Here is a 15,970-nt window from a genome sequence, read left to right as displayed (position 1 = left end):
GAAGCCTGCAACACACACACATACTGTGGTCCAGCCTTCAAAATAAAAGCATAATCCCTGCTGGTATCAGTGGGCTGGAATGGATTCTTTTGATGGCTTCATTGTGATTTAGCACACTTCTTCTCACTCATTCACCCTCACACTTTGTTTATATTTGGTGACATCATTTCACAACTGTTGCCAAAAATAATTTAAAAAATCAATAATTTTAATAGAGAAAGTCAGGATCAATCAAGCAGAATTAAAAGTTAAAAAAAACACAGTTTACGCATGCGCACAAACATCACGAACCGTGTGAAGCTGTGAGGGTTTAAGTAAGTTATTCTGTCTGTTCTTCACTGGTGTGGATTGGTGCGCAGATGTGAGCGCAGGATTCACAGGAGCATTGCGTCACCACTTCAGCGCCAAGTGGATTTTATTTTGAAAAGGAAACCACGGAAGTCCTCCCTCTTCCGAGCCGGACTGACTTGACGGCAGCACCTTGCAACTCCTACTTCACAGGCAGTCAGAGGAGGAGAGCCACCAGTCCGAGTTGGCTGATCCGAGGCGACGAAACAACAAAAGTGACACCCACGCCGGACGGAGGAGCGCGGAGCCACGGTCACTGCGACCACGCTGCGGCACTGGACACACAGGATGGATGAGCGCTGACTGTGGAGGTTCGGGGGGGGACTTTGGACTCTGGACTCTGTGGACAGCAGCGCGTAGGAACGGAGAACGGGATTTAGTGGAGAAGTTGCGGTGCCACAGTCCTCGGCGTCAGGTCGTGAGGAGGATTTCTGACTTTTTGTGTCTCAGAGCGGAGGACCGGAGGACCGGAGGACCGGAGGATTGTAAAGCGGCGCTGTGGGTTCTGTGAAGTTCACGGGAGAATAAAAGCTGCTTTTCTTCTAATGAATGGTGACATCTGAAATCTGAAGGCTGAGCTTTTCTGTCAAAACGGGACATTTTGGGTAAGAACATGAATTTATTTATGAGACCACATATTTAACATTTTATATTTATTGTAAAACAGTTTGTAAACATTCACAACTTTGAGGTATGAGCGGTGCAGCTTCACTTCCTTGTCGCCTAGATGTGAGTCGGACAGGTTGGAGCGTTCAGCGCTAAGCAGCCGTGTGTGTGTGTCCGTGTGTGTCTGTGTGTGTGTGTGTACAGTGTGTGTGGAGCTCTGGAACCAGCACCGCGCAGTCGTGCCATAGCACAGGTGGCGCAGCTATAGGCAAACGGCTGCCCGGTCGTTCTGTGCGCAATTGGTGCGTCCTGGCTGATGTGTGTGTGTCTCTCTCTTTCTGTGTGTGTGTGTGTGTGTGTTAGTCGAGAAAAGGACGCAGTGTTTTTATCGCCTTGGTTTGGAGCAGGAGCGCAGGCGGTTTCTATTATAGCTCATAAATGCGGTTTGCGCTGTGTGTGGCGCAGGTTTGTGTCTCTTGGTGAAATTACGCACGCTGGGGAAAAATAGCCATATACATATTTTGAGGCTGGAAAATGCGTGTTGCTTTTTACTGGAGCTGAGTCCTCTTGTTTTCAGTGAAAACCAAGTCTCCAAATTAGACGCCAGTCCTCTCATTCTGGCCAGATTTTAAATATTTACTCTTTGGTTTTTCAGAAAAAAAACCGTGAAAGATCTGAATCACAGGGTCTTTAAGACAGAAAAATGAATGAAATTACGCGCGCCTATCCATCCATCAGGTCCCGTTAATGACGCACATTTCTGGCCTTTGAGCTGCTCTCCTTTTCTATCTAATAATATTTTTATCATCACAAAGTAGAATATATACTTGTCACCCTGAGCCTTTTTGGATGAACACGCCTCGTCTCCTCACTGCATTGGTGACGTCTTCTCAGGTTAGAGGAGCTGAAATATGAATCACACGCATCAGCCTGTCGCTCCCTGATGCCTCCCATCATCTCTGAAGTTTCTCCAGAAAGCAGCTCAATCTTCTTCTTTATGATTCCTCCCGTTGAATGCAGGAACTGTGCGGTTCTCTCTCCCTCAGCAGCAGATCAGACACATGCGCTTCATTGGGATTCAGATGGTGATTTTTATTTTCGGGGAGGCCAGCTCTGACTCCCACCATGTCAAAATCACAATTATAGCATCCTATGAGAGAAGCAGGGGGGGCACTGCATTAGCCTGTTACATTTCACAGCGTGCGGATGATAATAGTTGCGCTAATGCTGCAAATTAATTGTATCTGTTGACCCGAGAAATGGCGCATGCCATGTTTTCAATCAGACACTCTCTGATTGCCTCTTTTCATCACTGCGCTCTGGTGTTCTTCTCCTTCTACTTCTTGCATTTATAAACAAGGAAAACACTCCAGAAACTGGCTTTAAGTTGTCTAATTTGGAGAGAGAGTGTGTTTATTTCATAAAAAAACACTAATTTGCTGTTTGTGCCATTAAAAAATGTAACTTAATGAGCTCTCATTCCTGAATGAGCTCATATCCAGGAGAAAAGAAAGCGCGTCTGTGTCTGTTCATATCCCTCTGAAGGTTATTGAATGTCTGAGGCAGTGGGAGCTGAGTTTATAATGATCTTTTTAAGATTTATGACTTTGAATTTTCCCCATATAATCTCAGAGAACGTGTTAAAGTCAGGTTGGGCTTCGTGCAGTGTGTCCTGTTGTCCCCCTGCAGAGGACACATGTATGTATGTATGTCCTACACGGGCGGAGGAGGACACATGATGAGACGCTGCCTGTCTGCCTGAGGTGAGCCGAGTCCAGGCACTTCACACCTGGAGTCTGACTGCTGCTCTGACAGCTTTGAAGTACTGAGCTGATCGATATCTCCTCACCTGAGGGAGCGTTTGTGTGAGGAGAGGGTGGCAGGCAGAAAGACAGAAGACGTCCTTTGATGCAGACTGATGCTGATTTGGATCCACTTGTCTGTGTTCCTCTTCACGGCCCATCGGCTGTTTGCACTTGTGCTCTTCCAAAAAAAAAAAAACTCTAATCCCCTTTTTCCCAAAATGACAAAGTCGATCCGGCCCCGGCTGTTGATTCAGAGGCTTAATTATTAAAGATTACTGACACTGCACGGAGAGGTGTGAGCAGCATGTGACTGCCTCGCATTGATCCCACTGTGGGGAGAGGGATGACAGGGATTTGAACCCTGGTTGAAGCACTTCTCTGCCTCCGAGCGATTACAACGTGAAGATAGTTCTGCATGATTAATGTTCATGTATTATTCACCGCTGTGCTTGTGTTTCCCTTTCATGCTTTAAGAAAATATTAGCATGAAAACACTGTGGAGGCTTTGAACTCCTCACTGGGATCCGCACAATCTCCTGATCTTCTTCTTCTTCTCTGCTTTTAATGAAGTGCTGTTAGCTCATCAGCGTGTCCACCTTGGTGGAAAGTTCTTCTAGTTTCTAGAGGAAATCAGATGCAGTTTAAAGGAAGACGGCGTAGAAACGGCCTCCTGCTCTCACACAGGAGTGTTGTTTGTTTTACTTTGACGCCTCCTCCTTGAATCCAAAGCTGCTGTTGTGTCCTTCACAAGTGGCTCTAGAAGCTGAAAAAAAGAGAGAAAGGAAACAAAGGTTTCAGCCCATAATGAGAAAACTCCAGGCCGGCAGAGCGAAGGCCTTATCATGACGTGTAAACAAACCACAGCAGCAAGGCAAGAGCTCCGATACAGAGCACATTAAAAAGTGTAGCGGCAGTGTGTGTGTGTGTGTGTGCTGCTTTATCTGTGTGTGTCTTGTGAAGCCTTCCTAGCTGGTGCTGAAGAGTGATAATGTGCAGAGCTTGTGCTGAGCAGGGAGCCGCTCACAGGTCCTCCACAGGGAGAGAAAAACAGAAAAGAACACCTCTGTGCGCTCTGAAAGGTTTGCACCTCACAGCCAATGATATTCTGAGGACGGCTGACGGGCGGCGGCGGAGGTTTGATTTTTCCGGCCTTTCTCCTCTCCCCCCTGATGCCACCTCATTCCTCATCCTGTGGGAAGATGAGCAAATCCGTGTCCACTGGTGGGTGAAGCAGAGAGGAGGAGTCCTGAGGAAGGCTGTTTATCACACAACAGTCTGATTTCTTTCTTAATTGACTGCGTCAGTCTACGTTTGGCGCGCTTGTTGTTTTAGCTGCTCCTCTGCTCATATTTCTAAGTGATCAGGTGCTGTGAGAAAGTTTCTGCGAAGAGGGATTTTCACCCTAATCCTTGAAATCTATGTGGAATGTCAGGTCAGAATATGGCTGCATGTGTCCAGACCCAGAGGCACTTCTCTCTCTCTCTCTCTCTCCCCCTCTCTCTCTCTCTGTTATTGCATGTTGGAGAATCTGATGGTGTGTCTCTCTCTTCTGATCCTTCCAGGACTTGTGGGACAGTTTCTCGCGGCGTCCGTGGCCGCCGTTCTGCAGGACAGCATGCGATCGGAGGATGTTGTCTGAGTTGGGCCTCGCTGCTCCACGTCCGGCCTCTCCGTCCAGAGGAATGACGGCCCTGTGGTGCTCACTCTGGCTTTCCTTCCTGCTGCCTGCGTGCGTCGCTCCGGCCAGGCTGCCCACGGCTCAGCCCACAGGTAGGACAGACTTCAAACAAGATCCCTTTAAAAGACACGTTTATTGTTTATGTGGTGTCTTTTCTTTTCTTTTTTTTGTTACCAGCAGTGTTTAATTGAACTCTTCTCAGTTCGCTGAGCTTAGTGTGATTTTCCCTCTTTGTTCTGGAGGCAGAGAAATTCCCAAAGATCAATCCAAAGTAAACGTTGACTGTGTTTGCTTTAATCTCTCCGTATTGTGCAAAAAAAACGAACACAGCAGAGTAATCTTTTTCTGAGGCGTTAGCCAAGAGTTGTTTTTATCCCCCCCCCCCCCCCTCTCTCTCTCTCTTTTCTTTTTTCATGTGAGAGTTATTTAAAATGAGTCTTTCACACACTTTACACGCTACAGTGCATTAAGAAAGACGAGGAGCTGCTTTCTGGAGAGGACCCAGCTGTCTTATGCAAGCTGAGATACACTCTGTGTGTGTGTGTGTGTGTGAGACTCTATATTCATCACATCACACTCCAGAGTCACAGAAGTGATGAAATGTTTTTAAATGTACACACCAGAAATTATGTTGTTTTTTTAAGATTTGGTTCCTAAAATATAAAAAAATACCAAAACGTCATCTTCACCATTCACACACTTTGACACCAGTTTGACCTGCGCTCGCCCCAAACCACTGAAAAACCAGCCCGAGGCTGATCTGACAGCCGTGTGTGTGAATTCCACTCCTCCTCCTCCTCCTCCTCCTCCTCCTGCCCCGCCTGCCCTCTCTCATGTAAAACCCCCTGTGTTAGTGATTCTGTGTGCCTGATTGCCCTCCCTGCTGGGAGCCATCACAGACGATCATGCTTGGCATCATCCAAAAAAAAAAAAAAAAAAGTGTGTTAAATGCTTGTGGGTGACGGCTGCTTCAGGTTGTGATCTACCTGCAGCCGGAGTGCACAGCTCTCAGGGGCTGATGTTTGTCGTGTCAGGGGGTGATGAGGAGGTTTGTAGCCATGACATGTGCAGCTGGAGACGTTGCCTGGTGAGATGGAAGAGATTATTTTTCACCTCTAAAGTTTGTTCTGTAGAAAGCAGCAGAAACAAGATTCACTGTTACCTCTCAGTGCTGAAACTCTTGCAGTTTTCTGCATGTGGTCCTTTGCGCCTGGTCGGCGTGTCCGGCCTGGGTCTCCGGCCTGCGTCCCGTCTCCCCCGTGGCCCTCTGGCCTCCAGCTCAGTTCCCCCACGTCCACAGATGGACGAGCCGTGGGGGTAAAATGACTGTCGTTTGCTGGCAGATGGCATGATTTCCCTTCAGCCGCCACAGTGCCGCGCTTCAAAGTTGTCACTGTGCAGACTGGTGTGTGTGTGTGTCTGTGTGTGTGCTGGTCAGTAATTAGCGGGTGCTAAGGACAGTAATGCCCTTGAAAGTTTACAGCAGGCATGTAAATATTAATTAAAGGTGATCGGTTGTTGGTAGAACTGACCCCTCCGCTTCTGTAGGTATGAAAGAAAGCTCATAGGAAAATCTGCTGTACACTGTCATGCCTCAGATGGAGGGCTTATTTCCCAGAATGCACTGCAAACAGATCATTTCACAGTTTATTAAAAGAACCAAAGTACAAAAACTAAACATGTAATGAAGCAAAAAATGTCACCTAGAATAAATGAAACCCTGCTCTGTGTTTATGCACGTGTGAGGTAAGAAGGCAGTGTGGTCTGTGTGTGTCTGTGTGTGTCTGTGTGTGTCTGTGTGTGTCTGTGTGTGTGTGTGAGAGAGAGAAGTGTAATTCTTGTTTCCATTAAGTCCACCATAATGTTGCCTCAGTGCACCGTGTTGTTTATTTCTCCAAAGGCTGGTGGCATTTCCAAATGTTTGAGAGGCCGAGCTGACTGATGACAAAGAGCAGAGGCTGTGTGTGTGTGTTATTCTTCACCCCTGTGTATTTACTGACCACTCACACACACACACACACAGAGACAGACACCCTGCTGGTACCCAGCACCCTGTGGAGCTCAGATGAAATATGTGGCAGACACACAAACTCAACATAGTCAGTTTCTGTGTGTGTGTGTGTGTGTGTGAGAAGTAGAGCAAGCTTATATGGAGTCTGCATTTAACTGAGTGTTATGTTGGAACAGAGGTGGATTATGAAGGAGAAGCTGAAAAAAGAGAGACTGAAATTAAAGGAGAGAGTGTGTGTGTGTGAGACACTGTGGGAGGAATCAAAGGTGTGTGTGTGGTGCTGTCAGAGTCTCACTGAGTGATGTGTGTGTGTGTGTGTGTGTGTGTGTGTGAGGTCACTGATCTGCAGAGCTGTGTTCGGACACTGCTGCACTAAATTCATCAGCCTGCCTGTGCAGAGTCTGATTGTGAGAGCAGAGCAGGAAACTTAAAAACACTCAGAAGAAAACATTAAAAACATCGATGTAAATCTAAAATCTCTGACCAGAGGCCACAAAGTTCAGGAAAACAACAGCTGACACCAAAACTTTAGATAAGTTAGCCGGGAGTCGATGCTTCAGGACCAAATTCCAGCTGCTTCTATTGGATTTTTCCTGAAAACATCTAAATATAGATCGGCCAGTATTGTTTAACTATAGCTGGAGTTATGTAGTTTTTACCTTTCCAGCTTTGTATTCCACAAAATATTAGAAACCATAAGTGTGAAGCTGTCATGATGTGTGTCATGTATGAAGCTCGTCACAGTGACAGAGAGAAAGCAGCTCGGGACTGTAAATGTCAGTGGGGGTTGTTTGGGTTGTTAAAAGTCTCGTTAAAACCACAGCACTTAGATTTACACTGACACAGTACACACACACACACACACACACACACACAGTGTCACTCTCTCCTCGTCTCTTTCTTCACACACACTTGTCTTTTGAAAACCTCTCGTGTGTTCTGTGAGCCTTTGATGATGGCAGCATTGTCCTGAAGGTGTAGGTGTGTGTGTCTGTGTGTGTGTGTGTGTGTGTCTGTGTGGACCACCAGCTTGTGTTTGAGGCTCTCCACCCTCTGCTATAAAAACATGTGAAGAAAAGTGTTTCATTTGTTCTTATAGTGACAGTAAAGATTTTTGAGCATGATGTGCTGACCTGACGTCTTTTTGGCACCGTCAGCTTGGTGTAGGTGGCCGGCTCCACAGCTGCTCCACCTCTGCCTGCCTGCCCACAGACGCTTCCAAAGGGCACGCTGCTGTTGTGCAGTCCTAGTCCAGCCTCCACCTTAAAGTCCCCTGCCTGGTGGCCTTTGGGCTGTAACGTCCATTAGCGCTGTGATGGAGCTGCACGCAGTGTTTGTGTCCATAAACAGATACTTGTGCCTCCGGTGTGCGTTTATAGGGTTTCCTTCATGGAGTACCGGAGCGGTGTCACTTATACCGCGCAGCACTCCACATCACTACCCTCTAATCATCCCATTATGTAAATGAGGTGCACGCTCCATGTGCGGGCTTAACGTGGCTCTCCCAGGATTGGACTGGAAGCGGCTCCGAGCCGGTTCCTCTGCGGCGTGGATGTTCATTTCCCTGGCAACTTTATCAAGACATCTTTTTTGGCAGGCGTGGGAAACGTGCGGGCCAAACGAGCTGCGTGTGGAGGATGACGATTTGTCGAACAATGGCCGTTCTATGCTCAGTCCATCAAGCACTTAATCCAGCAGACACTTTAGACACTTTTCTGGATGGGGAATTAAGCTCTAAGTGCAGCTCAGTGTCTCATTTAACAAGGATTTCACGATGAATTTGTAATTTGTGTGTATCTGACTTCACTTATTGAGAATCTATAAGAAGAAGTCACGTTTTCAGAGGCTCGTTGTGCTCCGTGTTGTTCTTCTAGGCCGTCTAGACGCACTGTTTATCCAAGGATAACATGCATTAGTGTGGAAAAAGTCTGTTTCTGGAGGTTTTCATATCTGATCACAGACAAAAGATTCTTTATGTTTCAGTGGCAGTGCTGCAGATTTGTCGCTATCTCTCCATCTGTGTGTAGGGAGCCGGAGGTCCAGGTTAAACCTGCTGTGTAGATCAGCGGGTCATTGTCAGGCGGCGGCCTTCATACGAAGCGGGTCTGCAGGCCTCAGCTATGTGTGTGTTAATACACCTCATTAATGCCCTTTGAAATCCTCTGTGCAATGAATTATGGATGAAATACGGACCTGTCTGTGCGCTCGGCTCACATCTTGCACCGACCTGCACACGATGTGACACACAAAAAGACATCCCATGTATTTCCAGTCCTTTGCTCTGCTTGGTGATGTCTCCACACACACACACACACACACACACACACCTGTACACAGCCCAGCTCTGGCTGCGGTTCAGGGCGGTTCTCAGCCCGCTGGCTGACAGTGGCGTTGACATACGGCAGGTTTTTAATTACAAAGCTCCCCTTAAGGAAATTGTTGAGATACTTAAGAGATAAGACAGACATGGAGAGGAACAAAAAGGCCCGTTGTGTTGTAACGCAGGAAGGGGGGGGGGGGGCTGCAGTCATACCTGACAAAATATCTCTGCACTCTGAAGTGACTGGTTGATGGCGCTTTATTGAAAGTTACTCCTCTCTCTCACTGACATGTGGATTTATGGCCGCCGTTGGTTTAACTGCATCTTTTTGGTTAGATTGTTTAGATGGATGAATTTACACCGTGCATGTAAAAACATGCTGTGTGTGTGTCTGTGTGTGTGTCTGTGTGTGTGCCTGTGTGTGTGTGCATGGAGCCAACACTCTATTGGAAGAGTGTGTTTTGTTGCTGGCAGAGGCAAACAGATGGCAGGTTGTGTGCTGTGCTGTCCAACACACACACACACACACACACACACACACACACACACACACACACAGGACCCAGAGAGACAATCCAGGCTTGATCTGTCCCCCCTTGACTCCCCCTCTAAACCTCAAATGGCTCTTCATCCACACGTTGTGCTCCTCCTCTTCCTCCTCCTCCTCTTCCTCCTCCTCCTCCTCCTCGTCTACTTTGTTGTCTCCAGTGTGTGCGCAGGATGCAAGAGTTAAGAGTTAAAAATATTACCATGTTGAATGTGGCTGCATATTAACCCTTTGACCCCCAAATGTATGCTGTCAGATTTTCAACTTTGAAGTGGTCCTTGAACGCATCACATTTGGTGGAAAAGAACCACATCTACGCATCAAATGTCTCAGTTCTAGATGTTACCATGCCAACATGAAGCCATGTTTGACTCGCATGCATCCAGCAGTCATGTTTTCTCACACCTGGATGCTGATTCTAGCTTATTTCTGATATGAATCATACGATTGATCCTGATGATTTCTGTCTTTCGGACAGCACAGAGACATGTTTGACTTCTCTCTGCTTGTAGCCATGATCGTGTTGTTTCGGTGAACGTGTCACAGCAGTAAGAACAGGGCTTAGAGGGTTAAATGACTTATTTAACAGCCGACTTGCTGATATCAGCACATCCTCCACAGTGTTACGATACTTTTGTATGACATCATCCTTTAATCCTTCCTTTTAATCCGACTCTTCCTCATCGGCCCTCCAATCATAATCATAGTTCCGTCTCTGTGTCACACACACACTGACCACTAACCAGGAGCAGAGTCGTCTGGCTCTGCTGCGCCCCATTTACATTTCTGTGAATGGAAGCAGGGAGCCAGCAGACAGTGTCAGAGTGTCTTTCATCTTCCTCTCCTCTCCCTTCTCTGTCTCTTTCACACATCTGCTCACTCTGTCTCTTCATCCTCCTCCTCCTCCTCCTCCTCCTCTTCACTTTACCAAATTCTCATTTGCTTCATCAGCATGGCTGTAATTAAATACAACACATCCATAACATAAAAGTTCACCTCTGTCTTTCTTCTCTCTGCTCTGAAAGCGATCCGAGGTCTCCACTCACGCCCTCACATGCGCTTCTGTTTAAAGCTCCCACACATCCAGGGCAGCTGACACATCTAATATTGAAACCAAACTCCCTCCCACGTCTCCCTCTCTCTCCCTGTCTCTCTGTCTCTCACCCCTCCACTCTCCCTTCATGTTATTTTGCCAGGAGAACTAAAATAATAAACCCTTGTACCGTCTGTGAGCGTAATGGAAGCCTTTTTCTCCCTGGAAAGAAGAGAAGGGGAGCCTTGGTGTTCAGCGGGGCAGTGACAGTAAAGCTGACTCCAGCTTTAGCTTTAGCTATAACCCACGTCAGAAATGTTTCAAAGCTCCCATGCAGTGTTATTTTGGAGCGCGGTATATCTGGTAATTGGCTGCATTTTTTCCACATGTGGCAACTTTCCCCTCGTCGCTTGCACTCGGATACGTATCTGCTGTGTATCATCACTAAAGCATGTCTGCTCTGTGTGAGCATCACCCCGCCTCGCCGCCTTCTTCGGGGTTCGCGCAGTCATTAGTGACCTTCATCGACCTGCATCGCTGACGAGGAGTAACTTTAACAACGCTGATAGAACTCAGTCCTGGCTTCAGTTTTCAGGCTCCCCGCTGACACACAGCAGCCTCTGCAGAGTCAGAGAGCACAGATACAAGAGAAAAATCAAAAAGTATATCATCAAATGCACAGTTATCTCACATGGAAGCTGCACAGTTACACATAACAACACTGACGAATCATGAGAAAAAGAAGTGAGTGATTATTAGTTTTATATTGAAAAGAATGGAAGGTCCACGCTCATCTTTCGTTTCGTTTTTTGACTATTGTGCACAAAAACCTGCAGATGAGCCTCAAACTCACAGAATTTTTGTCACATGACTGCTGCTGTTGAGATAAGGATCGTTGGCTTCATACTTGTGCAGAGTACTGCAGAATTTTTTGCTTTTTACAGAATCTTGTTGATGTAAATGCTTATTTTTTGGAGAATTTTCAAGAGAATTCCAAACTCTTTGCTCAGTATGACAACATTCATTTTTTTTACTGCTTTCCCGAATAGCATTTAAGGCTTTCTGAGAGCCTGCGGGGTCAGGCTACATTGTTAGCAATGCTAACAGTCTCAGCTTGTTTACACTGGGATATAAAAGGTCTTCATGAAGTGGGGTTATTATTTCAGCCTGCTTCCAGAGGCCACCGCGCTCGGGATGTGTTGCTATATAGACGTCTTTGGACAACTGTGCTCCAGTTGTTCTCTCTCCCAAACAGAGGCTCCTCTCTCTGGTCAGTTTTTATGCTCTGAGTGGATTCAGGTCCTGGAGGGGAGGGATGATGGGATTAGAGGCTTTCCTGCTCCTGCCCGGCTCTCATAAGCAAACACGCTTTAACAGTCCTTCATTCAGATGGAGAGCTGCAGGAGGGCTGTGATGCCGATACATACGCTCTGTGACATATTCCTCATTTTTCCTCATCAAGTAAAAAAAAAAAAAAAAAAAAAAATGGAAGGAGAGAGCAGAGGAGGGGAGGCGAGCAGCTCAGGAAGTCTTTGTGGGCGCTCCAGGTGATCAGAAGCACATGGCGGCTGAGACCCGACAGACTGGTGTAGTCCCACCTCACTAATAAACAGCATCATAAACAGAGCTGTAAACGCTTTTACATCCCGCTGATCCCAGCCCATGCACACACACACACACACACACACACCATCAGGTTGCAGAGTAATGCAGCGTTTAGATTTATTTCAGACTCCATGACACTGATGTCTCTGTCACCTCCCACACACCCACTGCCATCACCACGCTGGACATCATCTGTTGGTGGGAGGTCAGTATCACACACACACACATGCACACAGAGGTCGGGGCAACCTCCCTGGTCGGGGTCAGCAGAGGTCAAAGTTTAACGTTTCAATCAGGCGTCTCCTCGTGTGTTCAGAGACAGTTTTCATCAGCTGTTTCTGTTTGTTTGGATGAGGCGCCATCAGACGTCACTTTGAACTTTCTAATCAGGTGAGACTGCAGTTTGAATTCAGGATGGGGCCATGAATGTGCTGTTTGACAACACAGATGTGATGGTAATGTTGGGATGGTAATGTTGGGAATGCATTGGCCTTTCAGTCCCAGCTTAGACCTCCTTTTTTCCTCCAGAACTGGTGTCCAGATTTGTCAGCTGCACATGGATGAAATGAATCTCTGGTTCCACCATCAGAGACACGCCTAGAGACTGTTGGGGCCCAAGGCAAAAATTCACTGGGGGGCCCCCGTTGTGCTACAAATAATGACTCCAACAGTTGCCCGCCTGCCTCTGTCCACCTGAGATCTGGTGACTGTGGAGCACACTGAGCTCATTGTCATGTTCAGCCCATACAATGACTTGTGGTGTACCCCAGGGTTCTATTGTAGGTCCCGGTCTTTTCATTCTGTAGCTGTTGGTAACTTGGAAGATGTTTAGGAGTCCTTTTGTTCCACACTTTGGTAGCTAATCTGGCAAAACTCCTTTTTTACCTTCCCTAATTTCAGCTTTTTTTTTCAATCATTTCCCTGATTCAGCAGGTCTCTCAGGATACAGCAGTGCTGACCAAGTATCATTTTTTCCCTCCATAGTCTGCTGGAAGTCATTTCCCAAAAAAACAACGTGTTGTTGTAAAACCACCTCTGCACTCTTTGTCCAATACGACGCTGCGACGTCCATGTTCGCGGCTCCAAAAGCCACCTTGTAATCAGATTAGTTCCTCCTTGTTGTTTAGGGAAGTGTGATTATGTTGTATCATAGCCACACACACACACAAACACACACACACACACTTCGCAGACATCCTGTCTTTTGTGGGTCCGAGGCTTCTTACACTTGTCTGTTGAATTGAAACTAGGCCAGTTCGTCTTTGGAATGACAATTACTGTGGACCAAACCCAGGCCCTATTCTGAGGCTGGAGGGAGGGATGAGGGCGGAGGCGGGGGGGTGATGATGAGGGTATGAAAGGAGCAAAGACGATTGGCCGCTGCCAAGATGCTCTGCATGTACAGTAGCTTCCGATGCTCGTTAGTGCAGCCGAGCAGCGGGCCAGGCACCGACAGAGGGGGGGCGAGGGAGGCTGGCACAGGCCGGGGCGGGATGTTTAGAGGCAACGTCTATCTTTAACTTGATTTTTCGAGGCTCTTTTGATAGAGTGCGGCTCAGCTCGCTGAAGAATAGAGGCAACAAGCAGGGGGAAGGCCTCCCTCCCCTCCTCTCCTCCTTGATCTCCTTTGGAGCCATCCCTCTTTTCTCTCCATCTCCTGGCAGGCTTCTCTGCAACGGTGTGAGGTTGTCAGGCTGGCCCAGATTAAGGGCATTGTCCGAAAGTATTTACATCCGGCCAAACCATATTAAACAGAGATTAGGAGGGGGAGTTTCACTGCACATTTCAAAAAAAAAAGAGAGAGAGAAAGGGGCTAAAAAGAAGAGGGAGCTTTTCCAGGATGAGCAGGATTTACAATGTAAAATGGAGGAAGAGAAATGTGCTCTTCGTGGCCAGGAGGGTGGTGATGGTGGTGGTGGTTGTTGTTGGGGGGGGCGGGGGTTCCACAGATCCTGTTTGAAGGTCATGTGATGCTGGCTTGTCTGATGGGGTGTTGCCAAACGGTTGGCAGCCGGGGCAGTTTTTTTAGCATAGGAAGCAGAAGTAAAAGAATCTGTTGGCGGGACACAGCGAGCAGACGGGCTGCTGTGAAGGACATCACGGTCTGAACCAGGCTCTGTGTGTGTCTGTCTGTGTGTGAGTGTGTGTGTCTGTGTGTGTGTGTGTGTGTGGCAGTTCAGAAAATCTCTTTAAAGGACAGTTGTGTATTATTTACATCATTTCTATGAGATGCAGCACCATCAAATAAAATTTAATAGTGGCACAAAAGAATGAAAAGTTCACAGTGTGTCAGCTGCACACACACAGACACACACACACACACAGACACACACACACACTTTAATTAAGCACGAGTATTTGCTCTTCATCCTCAATGGGCAAATAGTTCACTTGCCTTCAGTAGTAGAAGCAAACAACAAAAAAACACCCAAAGTACACTGTTCACCATAAAGACGAGTGTAAAACCAAAGGAGGTCTTCACAGTTTAATACAGATTCATACAAAATATATAAAAATTTCATTGAAAACAAAAATGTCTACACCCCTCAAGAAGCCATAACTAAATCACATGACAAAAAAACTGCAGTCTGGTTTGGCTGGTCTGTGGGTTTAGGCTGCACACAGTAGAATATCTTCCTGCAGGGTGAGCTCCTTTTCTTCCATGATCAATGTGTAAAAATTCCAATTAATTGATTTACATTATTATAAAATGAATTGATGATTCATGCTGCACGAAGACATGTTGGAGTTTGCTCTGGTTGTTGCCATGATTGTGCTGTTTACTGCAAAAAAGAGATGAACCCAAATCTACACACCGTCCGTGCTCCCAGACGCACGCACATGCGCGCAGTTAGCCGTGAGTGATCACAATGTGGAAAGTATTTACTCCCCAAAGAAACAACACAGAAGAAGTCCACTCTCTTTCAGTAGCAGAAGCAAACAACTAATTACCTGCAATAAAAAAGGCCATTTGTCGCCGAGTTGTTTGCACATGTTGGAAACGTGGCCTTGTTGTATTATTAGCTAAGTGTAGTGAGGAGGAGGAGGAGGAGGAGGGGGAGGAAGAGGGGGAGGAGGAGGAGGGGGGAGCTTGATAAAGATAAATGTCTCCCCGGCCCATCTGGAATCCATCACTTTCAAAAGCGCTTTAAAGGCAGTATGAGAAGGTATGTGCTCCTGCTCCTTCTACCAGACTCAATAAAAGTACCTGTTAAGCCCCGCTAAAGACGGAGAGTCCTGTAATCTGTTCCTGTTTATAATCCGTCCCGTCAGCCTGCTCGAACCCGCTCGGATGCTGCTTCATGCAAAGCAGAAGACATCATCCGAGCGGCGTCATCAATCAGCCCGGAGGCCCGGCAGAAAAGCGAGAGGGACGCTTAATTCATTCAACTTTTTATTTAATTTCTTTTCTAAGAGAAAGATTTCAGCAGAGCAGAGATGGAACTCGCTGCTGTTTGTTTCCTGCAGAGTAGAAAACGAATTCATCAAACTGCCACAACACTGATGCTACAATTTAGTTGTTCAGTGACAGGTGGGGAAATTCAGAAAGAGGCTGAATTTTAAAAAGGAAACATCACACACACGCACGCAGATACAAAACAGCCTTTTAAACAACTTTTGTTGTGCGGTTTTCCTTTTTTCTTTTCAAACTTTGATGTCAGAAGCTCCGACAGCGATGATCAGAGTGAAAAATATGTTTGGTGACAGTCCAAGCTGGCAAATGTAGATTTGCTCTTAAAGGAAGGAAAACCCCCAAACAGCCAAAGTCACGTCTTTAACACTGCACGGAACATGTGTTCAAGGATCCGAGTAAAACCCCTGTTACAATACACACTTATGCTTTGAAACCAGGGATTTTCAGGATGATGGAACAAAGTAAAAATGTGCAAAAAAATAAAGTTTTTGAAGTAACAGAATTTTGCAAAAATCAAAAAATTCTTCAGTCTTCAGCGCAATCAGGAAGCCATCATTTGCACTCGTGTGACCAGCGGTCATGTGACAAAAAAATCAATGAGT

General features: G+C 46.6%; 1 protein-coding gene across 11 annotated transcripts in view; it reads left to right on the top strand.

Moving 5' to 3' along the window:
• Positions 1 to 466: 466 nt before the first annotated feature.
• The window catches only part of fgfr3 (fibroblast growth factor receptor 3), a 49,371-nt gene continuing 33,867 nt past the window's right edge, over positions 467 to 15,970 (top strand). For all 11 annotated transcript variants that reach the window (XM_028396325.1, XM_028396324.1, XM_028396326.1 and 8 more), the window contains exons 1-2: positions 467 to 953; positions 4,322 to 4,529. In XM_028396325.1, coding sequence (XP_028252126.1) covers positions 4,388 to 4,529 — 142 coding nt within the window. In that variant the 5' untranslated portion in view covers positions 467 to 953; positions 4,322 to 4,387. The remainder of the gene's footprint in view (positions 954 to 4,321; positions 4,530 to 15,970) is intronic.

The sequence above is a fragment of the Parambassis ranga genome, chromosome 22 (genome assembly GCF_900634625.1).
Source record: "Parambassis ranga chromosome 22, fParRan2.1, whole genome shotgun sequence".
Taxonomy (NCBI): Eukaryota; Metazoa; Chordata; class Actinopteri; family Ambassidae; genus Parambassis; species Parambassis ranga.
This window is presented reverse-complemented; position numbering and strand designations above follow the sequence as displayed.